This window comes from Malus sylvestris, chromosome 2 (genome assembly GCF_916048215.2).
Source record: "Malus sylvestris chromosome 2, drMalSylv7.2, whole genome shotgun sequence".
Classification (NCBI taxonomy): Eukaryota; Viridiplantae; Streptophyta; class Magnoliopsida; order Rosales; family Rosaceae; genus Malus; species Malus sylvestris.
In genome coordinates, this window is record NC_062261.1 from 37,412,814 (window position 1) to 37,433,665 (window position 20,852).

Genomic DNA, 20,852 nt, shown 5'->3' on the forward strand with positions numbered 1-20,852 from the left:
ATTGTCGGGGGATGAGCGCATGACCAATTAATTGTTGACAAGATATGCATATGATAATTACTAACTAGTCTTGTTTGAGAAATGCCATGTGAATTTGAAAGATAAATAAGGCCAAATAATTACGTACCGGACCACTAGGTACTAGTGTCCTAACAACTCAAGTATCATTACGTCGTACTATCATTTAAAGGGAGTGTTATCTATATACATTATTTTACTTCTCACATATCGTTGTTAATTTATATTCTTTAATTTTTTTTAATTTATTGAGGATAAAAATTATAAAAAAAGTAAAAAATAAAAATAAATGTGTAAATAACACATCTCTTTTAAGAGACCGCCAAAGTAACTTTCTCTAGTTTCCAAAAAATAAAAAAAAATAACTTTCTCTTCACGTGTTAATTGCTTGCTTTGTTCAACCTACCGCACTCGTAGCTAGATCCAAAGATATGTACTATGTTCAATAATGATGAAAGCCATACCACATGCATACCACAGTCGTAGCTAGCTAGATCCAAAGACATTTACTGTGAATGTCATATAAAGATGAAAGCTACAATACTAAATAATTGATCCTCGCATGATTCTTTTTCTGGGGATTCCGAAGATCGTGTAATTATGTTCGTTCATCGTACATTATGCAGTTAAAAATTATTTTAAATTTTAAATTAAATATAAATAGTACCTAACGAAAATTGACTACATGATGTACGATAAACGAACATAATTACACGATCCCCTGGATTCCTGGATCCTTTCCCCTTTGGAAGTACTTGTGGCGTGTTTATTGTAATCAGAATTAAAATAAGGAGTTGAATTCCGATTACGAAGTATTGAAATGACAAGTTTACCAATCTTGGGGAATCAAAAGAATTGTGGGGTCCACACGAAATAAGGAAGCAACTCCACCCTTAAAAAATGAGTTGGTCCAAAATCTATTTAATCCACCAAAATAAATAGTAATTAACTGCAATAAATAGTAATTAACCAAATGCATCTCTAGCCCTAAAACAAAATAGCCTAGTCTATTTTATTAAAATATTATTAATTTTTATTAAAAAAATAATTTTATTTTTAATTTCTGACATTTTTAAAATTAAAAAAAATTATTAATTTCGAACATTTTATTTATTAATTTATTTTTTTAAGTTTTTTTGTTGAAAAATCTGGATCGTTGATCTGAAAATCGAGCGGTCCAGATTGTGCCACGTCACTAGTGGTTAGGTTTGAATTTCAAATTTGTTTTACAGTTGGAAATCCAACGACCGAGGCTTAGCTACGTAGCCCATGTCCTGCACTCCTTTAGTGTGTCTGCAGTGCGAGCTCGACGTGTCAGGGGTGCGTGCCCATGCACTTGACGCAAAAAAAATTTGTGTTGTCCGTTGACGTCATGCTGGCGTCAGCATGACACTGGATAGGCCAGTTCCTACCTCAGCCCATTTTGGGCCCACTTATAAACTGGCTTGGATTTTGGGTTGCCCTATTTTTAGGGGTGGAGAGATTTTTTTGGGTGCCAGCCTAAAAGATAGGGCTGAACTTGCTCTTACAAATGGTAAAAAGGATCATCGCCGATCGTGGTCGTTCATCGTATATTGTGCGGTCAGTTTTCATTAGGTACTATTTATTTTAAATTTTAAATTTCAAATGATTTATGACCGTACGATATACGATAAATGGTCACGATCACGAAATTCTCAGGAAAATGATCCAACGAGGATCATTTTCCAAATTTTTATTGCCCACACACAAAAAATGTCGAGTGAACCCATAGGGCATTAAATATGACAACAATCTCGTCAACGAGCTCCTAGCCGAATTTGGATCCTCGTCGGATCCCCTCCCTGGGGATCCTAGGGATCAACAAACACAAACCGTTGATAAAAAATCGTGCGGTCCTAATTAAATGCTTTTTATATTTTCAAAAGTAAAGCAGGATCGTTTTGTGTCAAAAATATAAAAGAGGAAAAAATTGTGGCCGCACGATTTTTGATCAACAATCCGTGTTCGTTAATCCCTAGGATCCCAGAGAGGGGATCCAACAAGGATCCAAATCCCTCCTAGCCAACAAGGATCCAAATCCCTCCTAGCCAATCAACCCTTCTCTCTCTCTCTCTCTCCCTCCTTATTATCTCTATAAATGCATGAACTCTGAAAGCCATTCTAGCAAATTATAAGCTTTCAAAAAAAGTCTAGCATTACAAAGTACACATCATCCAACCCTTAAGGGAGATGATGACATCTCAGCTGCAGAAACCCAACTATGCTCCATCCTTCCCTCTCTTACCAAAATCCTCTATTAACCCTAATCATCTGATTAAGCATGGTAGCCCCTCCCTGATCAGCATCCTTCCGCGCCACCATGTCCATCAAAATCGTAATAAGAAAAACTCCTCATCCTTGGTGATCCGTGCCACTTCTAGTGATCTCAAATCATCACCCGTATCAGTGTCCACGGTTACTTCTACGGAAAATAACGCGTTTACGGTAAAGGCTTTGGTGACGGTGACAGTAACAGGAGGGTTACTCTCCAGCATAGGCTTGACTCGGCCCCTCGATGACTTAACCGACTTGCTCGGAAAAACTTTGCTTTTGGAGCTTGTTAGCGCCGAGCTTGACCCCAGTAAGCAAGCAGTACTATAAGCATACTAAATATATAACTTTTTCCATTAAACAGAACACACAAAGATTATCTTGCAGCCTCAGCCAGTATGACCGTGGTTAATAATATCTCAATTTATGTTATCTTTATTTCCACTAATATTTTTGGAGTTGAGAGTTCTTTTGTTTTTTTGTTTTTTTTTGTTTTTTTGTTTTTGGTTTGATACAAGTGAGATCAGTTGGTTCTAGACTTCTAGTGTATTTTTTGTTCATTATTCGTTTGGGTTTTTTTTTTTTTTTTTTTTTTTACAAAAATAATAAACGATTAGCCCCAAGGTTATTCAAAACAGCCTTTCTTTTTCCTTTATATAGAAACAAATTGGAAATCAACTCTATCAGAAACCTGATTCAATGGATAGAAATGCCCTTTTCAATCTGTACTACTCGAATCCTTTAGATAATCGGATTGGTTTCGAGATCTACATATAATATATATAAAAAAAAGTTTGTAGTGCAAAATAAAAATTTTGAACTGTTAATAATAATTTCTATATATAAAGTCCCCTTCCTTTAAGGAAGAAGTTTATTTAAAGGATTCTTTGTAAGGCAGCCTCCATATCGTATTTCAAATTTCAATAGTAAGTTTCTTTGACAATAATAAAATTAAAAAAGAAAAAAGAGTACCCAGATCTGAAACTATTTAATTGTTTTATTAAGTTGTAGTCATATTAGTATTTTTTTTAACGTATTCGTTATTTTTTTCCCTATATTTTGAATTTATCTAATTTTTTGCAAAAATAATCTCTAAAGTACTAAGATACATACGCTTTGAATATCTACCCTCTTCCTTCCCCGTTTCTCTCTCTTTCCCATGCCCTCTCTTCCTTTCTTTCCAAATCAACTCTCTCTCTATGACTGATAGCTGGGAGCGATTTGCAATCGTATGGTGAGGGGCTTCATTTCTTGACAAGGATCTCTAAAAGTTTAAAATCTCATAGTTATTCATATTGACGATCCTTATATTTAGATTTGGTAAAGGGAGAGAGGAAGAGAGAGGAAGAGAAAAGGAGAAAAAAATTTGACCGCAGCAAGGAGAACAAGAGTTATTGCCGGCGGGTGCAGTGGCGATTTTGGTTAATGTTGGCTAATGAGTTCGTGCTTTTTTCTCCATCTTCAGTTTTTGTTTTAAACTTTAAAAATAGAGATATTTTAAAAAGGAAAAATTAGTATCCGGTCCTTAGTTTTTAATGTTCATTAACTGAGATTTTATTAGTTTTTAAATTTTGATCAAAGTTTCTAGCATTAATGTATTAATGAATTACATGTCAGTTACATAATTTTTTAAAATAAAAATTAGTAATTGATTTAGGGTTTTAATACTCACGTCCTTATTAAACTCCTAATTAATTTTCATTTCAAAACATTTCCAAAATATAAAAAATAAAATTAGAATAAGTTTGTGCCCATTATTTTAGTTATAAAAAATTACAATTTTTTAATCTTATATGTACCCGTTCATATAATTCTTCAACTTTTTCTAATCTTAAATGTACCAATTCTTAAATATATCAATTTATTATATGTAAAATGTACCTTTTTTTAGTATAAAATGTACCTATTTTTTTATATATATAATTCATTAAATCTTTTTTCTAGTTCATTTTTTAAACTTAATATGGATACATTTTATTTCGTTGATTTGAGAATGTATTCATGTTAAGTTTAATAGAAGAAATTTAATAATGTCATTAAGCTTAATATATATGTATACTAGCATTTGCCTACACATTTTGTGTGTATGAACACATTTTTTTAGAAAATGAGAAGGAGAGGGAACAAGGGGGAGTGGGAGGGTTTTGTTTTCGGTTTTAAATATATATTGAAGGTATTTTAACATCAAATGTAGGTGAGGTTTCAATAAAAAACAGTAAAATTTGGACCTGCGAAATTATATTATTGCCCATCATTTTTTTTGTGTGATAGAAGATTAATTTGTTTTTTCACCCTCTTTTAGTTGTCAAAGAGAGTTTTATTAATTAGTAGATATATATATACACACACATATATATATATTTTCTGAAAAATGTACCCATGTTTTGGTGCAATAATGTTTTAGTTAGTTTTGATGAACATACCCATGTGTGTATATATACATACAATATATTGGGAAGTATAATTTATCTTTATTTTTTTATTCCATAAATTATGAGTTTTATTTAAAATCTCATTAATATAAATAACTACAAATTTTATTTTTAATTTAAAAATATAATAACTTATATAGAAATACATTATTACATTAATGTCAGAGACTTTGATAAAAAATTGAAAACCACAAAGGTTTCAGTTAAAGAACGTTGATAGTTAGGGATTGTATCTAAAGTCTCATTTTTAGAAATAACAGTATGTGGGAGCTAGAGGATTTGGGTTTTTGCATTTTTTATAAGTTAAAATGGTGGATATAAGATGGGTGGAGAAATAAGTTAAAATGGTGGGTCTAGAAACTCTAAAAAACTAAACTATTTTAATTATTTTTTAATAGTTAATGTAGCTATAGATCCAATAAAATAATAAAATAAATATTTAACACATCCATTGAAAAAAAAAAGATTTAATACTTGTATTTAATCTGTCACATCAGCCATAAAATAAAATTTTGACCTATTTATTTGACATATCCTTTATAAATGCTTTGATTATGCAATAAGTTTTCTTTGCTAACATGCATAGCACGTGTGATTTTACAATTGTATGCACAAATAGCACTTTAAATTTTAGAAATATTGATTAAGGGCACGTTTGAAAGTGCATTTAAATGACAAAAATGTTTTTGGTAAAAATATTTTTAAAATTAATTCTTAGTTAAAAATCAAATGAATATTGGAAAAGCACTTAATACTTCTTGCAAGAAGTATAAGGACTCGTTTGGATGTGCTTTTAAAATGATTGAAAACACTTTTAGAGAAAATATTTTTTGGTTCCAAAAGCACTAAAAGTGCTTTCTACAAGAAGCACCAGCTATGTGCTTCTTCTAGGAAGCACTTTAGGTGCTTTTCAAGAATTTACTTGCATTTTTACTAAGGATTGGTTCCAAAAACATTTTCACTAAAAGCGCTTTCAGTCATTTTAAAAGCACATCCAAACGAGCTCTAAATCTGGTATTTTTTTCAAAAAGTACTTAAAAGTGCTTTTGAAACTCAAAATCAATTTTACCAAAAAAACTTACAGTCATTTTAAAAGCACTTCCAAACGAATCCTAAGTTTGTTTAACTGTTTCTCTTAACAAATAATTAATTTACTCACTACATATTTCTGAATTGGGTTTTGTCGTAGAGACGGGGTTGGAGAAAGAAACAGTGAAGGGGTATGGGCACAAAGCGAGCCACAAGGATGACGAGGTGGTGTATGAGGCTACTTTCACCATCCCAGCAGGGTTTGGAGAGGTTGGAGCTATTCAGGTAGAGAATGAACACCACAAGGAGATGTTCATCAAGAGCATCGACCTCAACGGCTTCCCAAACGGCACTGTTAATGTTCCGTGTAATACCTGGGCTCATTCCAAATTTGACAACCCAGAGAAGAGAATTTTTTTCACTAACAAGGTCCTTTATTTTAGATCCTTATACCTTTTCCTTGCTTTCTCATTATTATTGTACAAACATTTATATATATACAACTTCTTACCTGATAGTTCAATTTGCTAAATAAATGAACTGTCCGAATTGGAATGCTAGTGCTATATGTTAGCACTCCTCATCCTGCGAGTTAGTTTAGCCTTTTGGGCTATACTGTTGCAATTTTGCAGTCCTGTTGAGATTCATGTCTTGTACATGTCGTTGATGTACTGTTGATCGCTTTGTTAACTTCTGTCTTAAAATTACCATATGTTTTGACTGGTTGGCTGACATAGTAAATTTCATACAATATCATTTGAAGCGGTAATTTGTGTGAACATGTAATGAAACAGTCGTACCTACCATCAGAGACACCGAGTGGGTTGAAGAAGCTAAGAGAATCGGAGCTGCAGACTTTGCGAGGAAATGGAGAGGGCCAAAGAAAAACATCTGATAGGATCTACGATTATGACACTTATAATGACATTGGCGATCCGGACAGCAAAGATGAACTGGCTAGGCCTGTCCTTGGTGGCAAAGATCACCCGTACCCGAGGCGCTGCAGAACTGGAAGACCACGCTCTAAAAAGGGTAATTATATAACGAACTAATTACATACTAATCCCTCAATTGGTTGTAAAAGGTAGAAGTCATGTCATCTTCTTTCTTTCTAACTCGGAATATGAAGTCCTGTCACCGGTGAAATGGGAAAAAGAGGGGTAGAAACCCTTAGCATCCAATTTTGCTCCCATAATTGGGCCATATGTGAAAATAAAACCGTGTTCTAGACATTGAAAACTAAACATTTGTTTTAGTGCGTGTACCGTAACACGCATGTAAATTTGTGTTATGTGCTTTTTGGAGTGGAAACTTATGTAGTTCAAGAAGTTAATGTTAACGACAATGATTCTTGGTCTGAACCATTTGTTTGTACTATGCCTAATTGCTCGTGTGGGAAATTGTCTGGCTGAGAAACCACGAGAGCAATGTGATTATCGTGTCATATATTTTCTACCAATATTGCAGATCCTTTGTCGGAACAAAGAAGCAGCAGTGTGTATGTACCAAGAGATGAAGCTTTTGCAGACGTGAAACAGCTGACATTTTCAACAAAGACCCTGAAATCTGTGCTACATGCTTTGCTCCCTTCGCTCGAGACAGCACTTCTTGACCCAGACCTAGGATTTCCATACTTCACAGCCATAGATTCACTGTATAACGAAGGAGTCACGTTACCTAAGCCAAAGACTGGTGGGTTTTTCCAGACAATCATCCCAAGGCTAGTCAAGACCATTATAGATGGTGGAGATGATCTTTTGCTCTTTGAGACCCCCGAAATAATAGACCGTATGCCTCCCTCCCTTTCTCCCTGTGTATAGATTACGATCGAGCAAAACTTTTTAAATAATGATTCTCTCATGAGGTGATAAATTTTGCTGTATATTACTTTTGCTGTATATTGCAGGTGATAAATTTGCTTGGTTTAGAGATGAAGAATTTTCCCGGCAAACTCTTGCTGGTCTTAATCCATATAGTATCGAGCTAGTGACGGTATGCTTCTGTATTAATTTGCCGATACAAGCAGAAGTCTTTCACTTCAATTAAGAAATTCAAATTTGTACTTTCCATTTCTCACCCTAGGCCTCCATCTTCCTTGGTGTTCAAGTAATTAAATGTTAGAAGAATATCTTGTTTTAGTTAATTAAACTCTCTTTTATTTTCTCTAGTGGCACTGAATTGGCACTGAATTCTACAATTTCTGGATGCAGGAATGGCCATTGAAAAGTAAACTCAACCCCGAGATTTATGGCCCCCCTGAATCATTGATCACAACAGAACTGGTTGAGAAGGAGATCAAAGGTTGTATGACTGTCAATGAGGTATAATAAACACACTCCAATCTCTTTAACTTGCAACCGGGTTATGCCATAAGTAAAGGAAGATTGCTTGAACATGAAATGCAGGCCTTGGAAGGGAAGAAGATGTTTATTTTGGATTACCATGATCTGCTCATGCCTTACGTGAACAAAGTAAGAGAGATTGAAGGTACCACACTGTATGGTTCTCGTACACTATTCTTCCTCACTGCAGATGGGACACTGAGGCCTGTTGCCATTGAACTCACTCGACCGCCTGTTGGTGACAAGCCACAATGGAAGCAAGTCTTTACTCCAACCTGGGATGCCACCGGTTGCTGGCTCTGGAGGCTTGCTAAAGCCCACGTTCTTGCACATGACGCCGGCTATCATCAGCTTGTCGTGCACTGGTAAGAAACTCACACAAGATGGCTTCGAATCCATTTTTATATTGGCATTGAATTACCAAATTAGTCCTGTAAATGGCATTTGAGTGATCCGGAAACCACGAATGTGCAACTTCACATCATACCTCCTGCTCAAGTGTGCATCTTCGGTTATTGTAGCTGTGGCAATTAGGAAATATGAGACTATGTCATGGGCAATAACTTGTTTGTCCTTTAATATTTTTATAGGCTGAGGACTCATTGCTGTACAGAGCCATATATAATTGCTGCTAATCGACAATTAAGCGCAATGCATCCCATCTACAGACTTCTGCACCCTCATTTCCGGTATACAATGGAAATCAATGCTCTGGCTCGAGAAAGCCTCATCAATGCAGGTGGAGTCATTGAGAGCACCTTTTCACCTGGAAAGTACTCCATAGAGTTGAGTTCTGCCGCTTATGACCAGCTTTGGCGCTTTGACATGGAAGCTTTGCCAGCAGATCTCATCAGAAGGTATTTTACTTGATAAAACTAGCATAAGACGATTCCAAACTATTTGATGCAGGAAACTTTGTACAAAGAAGATTTTTTATATCTAAAAGGAAAACTTCATTGTAAACCCCCACAGAATTTGAACTGCTTGTTCATATTTGTTTGATTTGATTTCAGGGGAATGGCAGTTGAGGATTCTACAGCTGAGCATGGCTTGAAGCTAGCAATTGAAGACTACCCATTTGCAAATGATGGCCTCATCCTGTGGGATGCCATTAAGGAGTGGGTGAGTGATTATGTGAACCACTACTATACAGACCCAAATCTTATTGAGTCTGATACAGAGCTTCAAGGTTGGTGGACAGAAGTTAGAACCAAAGGCCATGCAGACAAGAAAGATGAGCCATGGTGGCCTGTTTTGAAAACCCCGGAAAATTTGATTCACATTTTGACAACCATAATTTGGGTAACAGCAGGTCACCATGCAGCAGTGAACTTTGGCCAGTACATGTATGCTGGATATTTCCCTAACCGCCCTACAATTGCTCGAACCAATATGCCAACTGAAGATCCATCTGATGAGTTTTTCCAGAACTTCTTGAAGAAACCAGAAATGGCTCTACTGATGTGCTTCCCCTCACAGATTCAAGCAACAAAAGTTATGGCCGTCTTAGATGTGCTTTCGAATCATTCACCCGATGAGGAGTATATTGGTGGGAATCCAGAGTCATCTTGGGCTGAAAATCCTGTCATCAAGGCCGCATATGAGAAATTCAATGGCAATTTGAAGAGGCTAGAAGGAATTATTGATGAGAGGAATACCAATTTGAAACTGAAAAACAGAGTTGGAGCAGGCGTCGTTCCATATGAGCTTTTGAAGCCATTCTCAACATCCGGTGTCACAGGAATGGGAGTTCCAAACAGCATATCCATCTAAATTTGATGATGATATTTGAGGGTGATGATGTAAAAGCTCTATCTATCTATATATATATATATATTCTATTTTGCCCTTAATAAAAATACTGTTAGAGTTTGATTCAGACTGTGCTAATTGAAGAGGGGAAGATAAAATCACAGGAAATGGAGATGAATATGAGTGCTTCTCTCTGCAAAAATCGCAGAGGAATGTTCTTTCTATTAACTCACTCACACACATTGCACTGCATAACGGTTAGTTATGCATCTGAATTCCCACCATTAAATCAAAAAATAATCTCAGCCACACATCTAGCTAAGTTCAAGGATTCTTCCACATGTCACTTAGACAAAATTACAATATGAGCCCTGCACTTGGTAATTTAATCAAAGTGGATACACAACACAACTAAATACAAGGCTTATTTTACTAAATTCAAATCAGCTCAATGCTTATACACTAACACTCCCCTTTAAGCTTTGAGCTGATATGACTGCAAGCTTATCTTTGAGGTAGTTGAACCTTTCCTTTGGTAAAAATGTTTGCCACTTGCTCTTTGATAGGACAATAGACTAAATCGACAATTCCTTGCTGCAAAGCATCTTTGATAAAATGATACCTTCTATCAATGTGTTTTGTCCATTGATGAAACACTGGATTCCTAGTTATTGAAATTGCAGATGTGTTGTCACATTGCAATGGAGTTACTTCAGTTTGTAGCTCCCCAAAATCCTCTAGAACAAACATGAGCCATATGGCCTGAGTTGTGGCTTCTGATGCATTGATATACTCTGACTCTGCAGTAGAAAGTGCAACACAGTTTTACTTAATGGATGCCCATGAGAAGACTCCACTTCCAAAGGAAAATGCATAGCCATAAGTGCTTTTGCTGTCATCAATTGATCCTCACCAATCATTATCAAAGAACCCAATCATCATTGCATTCTTCCCCTTTTCATATTTCAGTCCATAGTCTAATGTTCCTTGGACATATCTAAGCACCTTCTTGGTAGTTCCATAATGCTTATTTGTAGGACAATGCATATACCTAGCAAGTAAGTTAGCTGCATACATCGCATCTGGCCTTGAAGCAATGAGATATAACAAACTTCCCACAATCTTCATGTATTGCTCTTCCTTTGCTCTGCACCACTTCCATCATCCTTGCTCAAATTTTCAGTAACAACAAGAGGGGTAGAAATAGATTTGCACTCACTTAAGACAAATTTATTCAATAAAGAAGAAGCATACTTCCTTTGATGAATGAAAATGCTCGAATCAGTTTGAATCACTCCCATTCCCAGGAAATGATGGAAAAGTCACAAAATCAGTCATTTCATATTTCACCATCATGTCTTCTTTGAATTCATCCAGCATCTCTTGATTGCTTCATGTATATACTATATCATCCATATAGATGGATACAATTAGTATATCTTTCTCTCCCCTTGTCTTAGTACATAGAGGGTTGCTTCACTCAAGCTTTTCTCAAACCCACACTGAGCAAAATAGTTGTCAATCTCCCCATACCAGGCTCTAAGTGCCTGTTTTAATCCATAAAGAGTCTTGTGCAGTTTATAGACCTTGTCTTCCTTGCCATTAATCACAAACGCCTAAGGTTGGTCAAATAGATCTCTTCCTGCTATTTTCCATTAAAAAATGCAGATTTAACATCTAGTTGGTACAACTTCCAGCTTCTTGGTGCAGTAAGAGCAATTAAGGTTATGATTGTATCCAGTCTAGCAACCGAAGCAAATGTTTCATCATAATCGATTCCTAGTTTCTGTACATACCCATTGGAAACCAATCTGGCCTTGTTCTTTTGCACTGAGCCATCCCAATTCAGCTTGGTTTCGAACACCCATGAGTGACCCTTTCTTGTTCCTCAATGCTTGGAAGGATACTAGAACTAGAGGAACTTTCTTCAACCTCACTCAATCTAGGTGAACTTCCACCAATCACATTCTCAGGTTGATTTTGAATATAAGTCACATCAACATGATTCTTTGAGTTTTCCTTCTAACTCTAGGACATGGTTTCATCAAAAACTACATCTCTTGACAAAATCAACTTCTTAATGCATGGATCAAATACCATGCACCCCTTATCACATATTGCATATCCCACAAACACACCTTTGACACTCTTTGCATCAAGCTTTTGTCTTATCTCAGTTGGTACATGCACATAACATAACGATCTAAACACTTTTAGATGACTAATACCTGGTTTTCTGGCACTGTAAGCCTCAAATGGAGTTAAATCACAAAGAGCTTTTGTAGGTGACCTGTTTAGAATGTAAACAACCGTATGAACAACTTCTGTCCACAAGAAATATGGCATGCTTTTACCATGAAGCATTGCCTTAGCCATCTTTACAATTGTTCTATTTTTCCTCTCCACTACTCCATTTTGCTTTAGAGTATATGTTATAGATAGCTGCCTTTGAATTCCTTCAGTCTCTAAGAATTTGTTGAACTCAGTTGATACAAACTCACCCCCTCTGTCACTCCTTAGACACTTCACTTTGAAACCACACTGTAATTCCACCATTGCTTTAAACTTTTTGAAGCAATTTAGGGCCTCAAATTTGCATCTTGGAAAATAAACCCATGACATCCTCGTGCAATCATCAATAAGAAGCATAAAGTATTTGTTCCCAACAATTGATTCATTTTGCATGGGACCACACAAGTCAGTGTGTATTAACTCCAATGGATTGCTTGCTCTCCAAGCTTACTATTTTGGGAACCAATCTCGGTGTTGTTTTCCCAATTGACATCCTTCACATACACCATCAACATCTTCTAGATGTGGAGGACCATGCACCATATCATTTTCCCTAAGCTGCTTAAAACTCTTAAGGTTGAGATGACCTAGCCTCTTATGCCAAGTCCAAGTACAATGAGTGACACTTGTCTTTAATACAATCTGATGATAGTGCATTAAAGACAGAGGGTAGCATCTGTTCTATTTCATTCTTACTTTTATAACTAGACTATCAAGTGATGGTCCATAAAAAACACTACACATTTTTCCTCCAAATAGCAAGAAATATCCATGCTCATCCATCTAGCCAACACTTGGCAAATTCTCTTTCAACCCATGTAAATACATCACTTCTCTGATATATTTCCTTCCTTTAGTTGTATCAATCACAAGAGATCTCATTCATGCCACATTCACTAGGTCACTAGTTGGCATTTGCACTTTTCCTGCCACATTCTTACATCAACAAGAAGATTGACATTTCCTGTGTGACATCTCACATCGCCCAAGGAAGTAATCCTTAAATGTATATTCTCATCCCTACCTAGCACGAGGCATTTTGGGAGCTCACTGACTTTGGGATCCATCGGAACTCTGAAGTTAAGCGAGTAACGCACGAGAGCACTCCCATGATGGGTGACCCACTGGGATATGACAAATGGTATCAGAGCCAATCCCTGGCCGGAAGTGTGCCGAAGAGGACGTCGAGCCCCTAAGGGGGGTGGATTGTGACATTCCACATCACCCAGGGGAGTGATCCTTAAATGTATATTCTCATCCCTACCTATGGCGGTGGAGCGGGCCTGGGATGTGGTGGACCCCGGGTCGGGATGTGACATCCTGTCATGTGGTTACTACACCCACTATCAATATACCAATTTCCATTTACCTTTGCTTCAGTAGTTGTACAGTTAGCATAGAATAAATTACCAGATACCTCCATTTGATTTGCAAAGTTAGCCTTTTGAATAGCCTTACCCACAATGCACTATCTAGCCCAATGTTCAAACTTATAATAGTTGTGACATTTGGATTTTCCTTATATCTGCACTCACCAAAGTGAAACTTTGAGCATACTTTGCAATGAGGTTTTGTCACTTCTTGATTCATGGAGGATGAAGAATTTGCATTTTGTGCATGACCCATAAATGGCTTTTGCTGAAACTTAGGCTTTGAATCTCACTTCTTGCCTTTTGCATTCCATTTTTTTTGAGACTTAAATCCGTTGGATTGAGAATTACCCTTATTATGTTGCCCTTTTGAACTCACAGAGAAAGAGGTAAATGCCTTTTCAGGAGCATCAACAGTGTACATATCAAAACGTTGTTCCTAGCTTTTTAGAATTGCCATAACCTCCTGTAATTCAACAGTCTTTATACATTTTGTATTCTCAATCACAAGACAAATGGGATCATAAGGTTTACTAAGACTGATTAAAACCTTTTGCACAAGTCTTTCATTTGATAATACCTCACCAAACGTCTTCATTTGATTAATCAGTTCCCATCATCACGCATTCTAGTATACTCAAACTTACGTCGAAGATTTTGGAGTTTAACCGACCGTACCTGATCACCACCATGGTGTTCTCCGTATAGCAGATCCCATGCCATCTTCACTAAATATGCATTGGCAATTCAAGGAAATATTTGATCAACAACTGCACTCTGTATAATACCCAGAGCTTTTGCATCTTGCATATACACAACCACTATTTTCTCCTCGACTTCATCTTCAGAGCTCCCTTCTTTTCCTTCTTTGAATTTGAGGTCATGACCCATTTTTCAACTAATCTCCATAACCCGTGAGATTTGAAGATTGTCACCATCTTGATTCTCTAGAACTCGTAGTTCTCACCGGAGAAGATCGGAGTTCTCATCTCAGAACTTCCAAATCCAGCCATCTCTTAGCTTAGATGATACGAAAACAAATCGAATTCGGTTTCTATGGAGTTCCGGCGACTTCACCAGAACCAGAACGAACTTGAATGTAGCTCGATTGCTTCAACGACGATGACGTCTCCAGCTTCACAGTTCACGCCCAGATCTCAATTGATCCAACCTCGGTCTCGGCCAGGATTTGAAGCAAATAAACGCAAATTTACAGATATACACGATTTTCCCTTTCTACATCCACATGGTGAGAAAATCTGTCAATTTCAATATGTAGCATTGGTGCACAAAGATCTGCCTTATCACACTCTAATACCCTACCACCCAAGTAATCAACCTACCAACAATAATTTTGACAACCATTTTGATAGTTAGTGTAATTAAGTTTAAGGCAAGTGACCAGTAACTTCTCTTGCAAGCATTAGAAAGGTGAGCTAGCATAAGTATGGATGCCTCTGGGTTTCCAAAGAGTTTAAATAAAACAATTACATGTGTCAATCCAGTGGCTTCAATCATCAAGGCTTGTGAAGGCTCACTTTCCCCATGCTTATAAGAGAATTTATTGTCCGTTAGGTCTTACTGGGTACAAATAATGATAAACTGACTACAGTTCTGTTCCAACACGGATTCCTCAGAGGATGCGGCTGCTGCTTATCAAGTTCAATCTTGATTCTGTTTTGTATTTAGTTCACATGCTGCTATTTATTTGTAATCCTACTTCTACTCGTATATCAATTGTACGCGTATAAATATCAATGCAATATGGGCTCACTCATTCATTGAGTTGAGTTCTACAAACATATTAGATTATCTTTCCAATAATACTATCGTTAGTCATAAGTGTCGATGTGAGACAAAGTGCACGCACATGTGTCTATAACAATTTATATAATAGAATCTCAACAAATCTTCATCTTACATTGAACTCTCCCCCCACGATCTGCAAAAGAAATTCTCTCACTGCCTCCTGCAGAACACCCTGAAAGGACAATAACGTGCGAACTGAGGTGGATTTTCACATAATTGATTTCATCTGCTAGCAGCGTACCTGGGAGGGGGATATGCAAAGGTCTACATGCGACATTGTAATCCCAAATCAGGTAAATATCAGGAAACTCAGCCATGATATAATGCAGAATGATCAAACGCCCAGTGGGAAAGGTTATGTAATATTGCTTCTTTGATTTAACGTTAAGGTCCAGAAGATAACTTGTTTCTCTGTTTCAAAGTACAGAGATCAATACATGAAAGTGACAAATTTCAACGAAAACTGAGGCTTGTGCAGTTTCTGCATGCAGAACCGGAAAGTATGTGATGCGAGCTTGTGAAACAGATATATGGATTATTACTCCAAGTATGCTTATATACACGCATCTTCTATAATACAATGATGTGGTACAATAACGAATGAAACAAAATGTGGAAAAAAAAAATCTATCCTAAAAGAATTCTTCCTATAAAGAATCAAAGAATTAGGGGACCTTCTTTGCCTTGTGCTGAGTTTCCCATGAAAGTCTGAAAGCGAATCCAGGTTACCTTGAAGCCAGAGTTTTTCTCTTCACAGAACCTTATATACTATCTTGTCTTATAAGAAGACATTTGTCTTGCCTGACTTGAATGTGTACACAAAGGAAGCAGTGGGGAAGAAAAAATGAAAGCAAACGCACAAACTGAGTGTGATGCTGCAGTCCCTCTTAAAATCCCCAGCGATCCAAAGGACCATCATTGCCCTGGAGAACAAACCACTTTTCAGAGGGCTCAAATTCAAGGGATTTACTGAGATGTTCCAATTTTTGGATGAAGTGGGTCCATTGCAGAGTAAACATCATGCTGGAAATCTTCAGAATTGACTCACAGGTACGGATGAGTATTAGTATCATTGCACATACACTCTGGAATGGGATACTTTGTGACATCTTTTCCAACTCTACTCCTCCTGAGGTCTGGCTGTCCTATGGAATCTCTGTGCAATTCCTTTATGATCCTATTGAACTCTGCTTCAGGGAGAAAAGAGTTCAGAAAGTATGGAAGCATATGCCTTTTGTTTGGGGTTATAAACTTCTTGTGGCCAGCATAGGCACGATGTCCCTGAAAGAGAATACAAAACTAGGTGTAAGGGAAGTCTCCATCAAATTACGTAAGCATCATATGTAAAAGAACTATTAGTATGATAATTTCATATTGTTCGTCTTCCAAGCATATTTTCTCAATGACACATAGCTCATATTTCAGGTCGGTTGACAATGTCCAATCATTTGTGTGTTTATCTTAGCATTTCATTGTTTCACTACTTACAGGTTAACTTCATTTATTTTAATCATAGTTGTTAGTGTTTCGTCTAGCATATAGTATGTACATTTATTAAAACCAAAACTAAAACAATACCTGCATTGCATGGCCCATATTTCCCCCATGAGAAGGCATGAAGACATCACTATTCTCGGAAACTATATAATCAATGGCAGCCATCACAGAAGCTTTGTTTGCAAAAGGTTCTAGTTCACCAGACAAAGTAAGATCTTCCTTATTGTAAAAATGGGGAAACTCTTTGATTAACGGTTGTAAGGCTTCTTTTCCACCAAAAGGCTGCCCACCAGCCCAATATATTCTTGCACTTTTTGGAGCTCCTAGAGCTTTAAGCAACCTAAAACACAAGATTTGGTTTGTTAGAAAACTCTGATACAAATAACAAATACAAAAAGATATCAATTTGGTTTATGTTCTAATGCCTAAATGTGGCTAACATACCTGGTCACCTCCACGGCATTCAAGGGGCAGAGACCTGCAAGTTTTCTTTCATGGTAAGTCATGTTTGATCTTCCAGTTAAGAGCTCTGGCCGCTGTTTCCTCTCATTGTTTACTATCTCATCATATTCACGAGTCAAACCAGGAAGGCAACCAGTCCTCACCCATACATCCTTCTCCATTCTTAGATGAAGGGCAAGGTAAGGCCCCTTACTGCGCATTCTCTCTGCAAGTTTGTTACCAATTCCCAAAATTGGAGGAGCAAACCTCAACGCATGAAACGCAACCTGAAGTCAAACAAAGAAGAGATCAGAGTCAGCTGTCTCTAGGAAGTTGTTTCAATTCTGTAATGAAACAAAGTCAGCTTGCATACACAACAATAAAAATTATAGACCTACTTAGTGAATTACCTTGCATCGAAGCTTTTGAAGATCAGAGGGAAGATCCTTAGAGAGCCTTGAATCCAAGCCTCTTAGCAGTAAAACCCCTTCTCTTTTAATCTGCACAGAAAAAAGATGAATTAGCATAATTTGTAGTGCCAACTGGAATTCCACAGGAAATTCGTTTGTAACCTGACCACAAATGACAAAACAGATAAACAGGGTTATAAAAAAATCATGTTATGGAATTACACATGAGGAAAATGACTTATTGTATTTTTAATATATGATCAGAAAACCCTGAAATTGCCATTAGTTTTGTATGGTTAAAATGTTCGGCAGCACATAAGGTTTAGATGGTAAGTACAAAATTTTAGTCATAAGGGTTGGACTGGACGGCTCCTCAATTGTATTGAGGTATTCCCATGCTTTTGTAGCAACACTTGTAAACTAAAAGATGAGAACAACCGTTTGAAAGCTGACATATTCGTAGGAACACACCAGCAAAAACAAACAACCAAACAAATACAAACGGCTGGTGTCACTAGGCCCCCATATAACAAACTAAGAGCTGCTAAAGCATCTTTTTCTCTCTTCCATATTGCCTTAATTCAAATCTTTAGGAAATACAACAGGGTTGTTTCAAAGCAAGCACAAAGACAGCAATGATTCTTACCCTCTTGTGATAACGCGACCGAATCCAATTAGGCGAAGCATGAAGAGGAGTCCGCTTCTCCTCCATGGGCCTTGTCATTATATGCGTTGATGGCAGTGAAGAAACTATCCGAACATCGTCAGCAAGGACTTCCTTAAAGTGCTCCAAATCAAATATATCAGAAAATTCACTGCACCCATCAAATAAAACACAGAAACCAATTTTAGTCTCCTAAGCAAATATATTGCAACATTAAGCCATTCATAAACCAAGAACAACAAAGCCTAACTATTCGTTGGGTTGAATAGTAAGCCATTCTTAAAGAGGAAAGATAGTAAATTGACATAAATTCCATGAATATGGGGACTGGAAATTGGTAAGTTCTATACTGAATCATGATATCCCACAAACTCAATGAATCGGAAAAGGCAATGTCGAATACAACGACATATCTACACAACGAATATATTTACACTAGGTGGAGGGAATCCAAAAAAGGCAAGTAATTTAGTAAGAAAAATGTGAGTTGAGTGTTAACATTGTATACCTTTCATCCCCCCAGATGACATTAACTTGCAAAATAGGAACCACCAGAGCAGCACCAAGAATCCTAGCAATAACGACAGCATCGACAATCTGATTCCTCTGCTGGTTCATCCCACCAGAAACCACAACAATCAGGTATTTAGTCCTGTCCTTCACTATCCCCTCACTAGCTCTCTTGTACTCTTGCGTCAAATCCAAGCACGGCCGATACCCCAAACCATCCGGCTGCTTCCAAAACTCACTCCCCTCGGCTTCCTCCCCAACTTTCCCACTGTTTAGCTCAATCCCCACCTCTGATTCCAAAACCCCACTCGAAATCAACGGCTGGGATTCGCTCAAAACCTCAACTTGGTGGCTGTTTTCAGCGTTTGAACCAAAACCCATTTGTGATTTGAAGTAGCCATTAGGGACCAAGTCCCGGAGCTGAGTTGTGGAACATGGGTATGGAGAATAGGGAATCAAACGGTCGATATGGAATCCCAGCTTCAGCATCCCAAGAAATCCAAAGAGGAAGAGGAAGAAAACCCAGAAGTTTGGGCTCCTGTAGTTGCTGAGCCAGCTCAAGTACCTGCTGCAGCTTTTGCTCCTTGAAGATTTCTTGGGAGAAACGAGGAGGGATTGCAGAGAAGACGAAGACAGAGAGTTGATAATCTGAGAAGGGACTGAAATGTAAGAAAGTTTCTTGGTATTGCTGTTGTTCTTAGACTTCGCCATTGACAGGCTGAGAAGCTCTGTAATAACTCTGTTTTTCTTCCTCTTCTTTGAAGAAAGAAAAAAGTTGAGGGTTTATTGTATCTATGAAATTCCTTCACTCGCATTGACCATTGAGAGAGAGAGAGAGAGAGAGAGAGAGTATAGAAATGGTGTGAAACAGGCGGCGGGAAGGCGAAAGTCTGAGAAGAAGCGTACGCGTTTACGTTTAAATAGGTGCCAGCAATCTATTTTTATATTAGAAATGGAAGGTTTTCAAATAAATTATTGCCTGTAAATAAATATATTGGAATTTCCATTAATTGTATTTATAATTTTTTTATAGGGTATTTATAAAATTATAATCATGTCAATTGTTATTTTTATGGGCGTTTCAGTTATTATTCTATAATAAGCATTTCAATCGGGATTTACATGATTTTGCATTATGAGACTTTTTTTAACTTTTCAAGGGCAACGTTATTAAATATTAGCAAAATATTACTGTTGGGTGACCACATTCAACTTCTTAAATAAGTCTTAATATCAAGGAAAAATTCATATCACATTGAATCAGAGCACTAAATATAAAACATTATTTGCCTCTCAACGAGTATACACAAATTTAGCCTAAAAAATCTTGAGAGTATGCACCCCAATAAAGTAAGCAGTTTTACTAGTTGCCTCAACTACGTTAACGACATCTCCCTAACAAATGGCTTTATCTAGCACATTTTGCTCCGTAAAAAACCTATCCAAAATGTGAAAATAGCTACATCCAATAAGTAATTTTATAAATTAATGTAATACTTCTTTTTTCTTGTATGTATATTTAAACTATAATTTTCTTCAACAAGAACGTATATGATTTTAAATTTTCCAATTTGCTATATAAACAAAATAAAAAAAGTGAGGATTCAAACATAAAACGTCAAGATTCAAAATATAAAAACTGAAAGTTGAAAACTTAAACAAAACAGCTTTTAATTTTCAAATGTAATTATCAGTTAAAAAAATAAAAATTGATATGATTATTACACGAACCTTACAAGATTTTACATGTGGTTAATATTAGGCTAAATTGGATTGTTCATCCCTGTGGTCATAAGACACTTGCATGATGACCTCCGTGGTGAAAAAACTAGGAATTAAACCTCTGTGATCTAGAATGTTAGCAAATTTAGTCCAAAAGTAATATTTCTATTAAAGGACTGTTAAAAGTTGGGGTAAAACTGTATTTTCAGTTTCAATTGACATTGAATTGGAGCTTTTTTTTTATTTAAAAAATTAAGTATTATTTTTTTTGT

At 36.7% G+C, this 20,852-nt stretch overlaps 2 protein-coding genes across 3 annotated transcripts; one reads left to right on the top strand and one right to left on the bottom strand.

The window, feature by feature from the left end:
• Positions 1-2,152: 2,152 nt before the first annotated feature.
• LOC126614079 (linoleate 13S-lipoxygenase 2-1, chloroplastic-like) lies at positions 2,153-10,033 on the top strand. Of its 2 annotated transcripts, none has more exons than XM_050281709.1 (9): positions 2,153-2,620; positions 5,932-6,200; positions 6,566-6,803; positions 7,239-7,559; positions 7,678-7,763; positions 7,982-8,092; positions 8,177-8,478; positions 8,704-8,970; positions 9,127-10,033. In XM_050281709.1, exons 1-9 carry the CDS (start codon positions 2,230-2,232, stop codon positions 9,884-9,886), a joined length of 2,745 nt encoding a protein of 914 aa, XP_050137666.1. In that variant the 5' UTR covers positions 2,153-2,229; the 3' UTR covers positions 9,887-10,033. The 2 variants fall into 2 exon arrangements, with proteins under 2 accessions (XP_050137666.1, XP_050137667.1); XM_050281710.1 differs by lacking the exon at positions 2,153-2,620 and adding an exon at positions 5,246-5,509 and having other exon boundaries at positions 5,746-6,200.
• A 5,818-nt stretch (positions 10,034-15,851) lies between these two features.
• On the bottom strand, positions 15,852-19,761 carry LOC126614083 (O-fucosyltransferase 20-like). The gene is made up of 6 exons (XM_050281711.1): positions 18,857-19,761; positions 18,331-18,499; positions 17,685-17,774; positions 17,278-17,561; positions 16,915-17,173; positions 15,852-16,617 (listed from the first exon to the last, which is right to left on the bottom strand). Exons 1-6 carry the CDS (start codon positions 19,567-19,569, stop codon positions 16,381-16,383), a joined length of 1,752 nt encoding a protein of 583 aa, XP_050137668.1. The 5' UTR covers positions 19,570-19,761; the 3' UTR covers positions 15,852-16,380.
• Between the last annotated feature and the right edge of the window lie 1,091 nt (positions 19,762-20,852).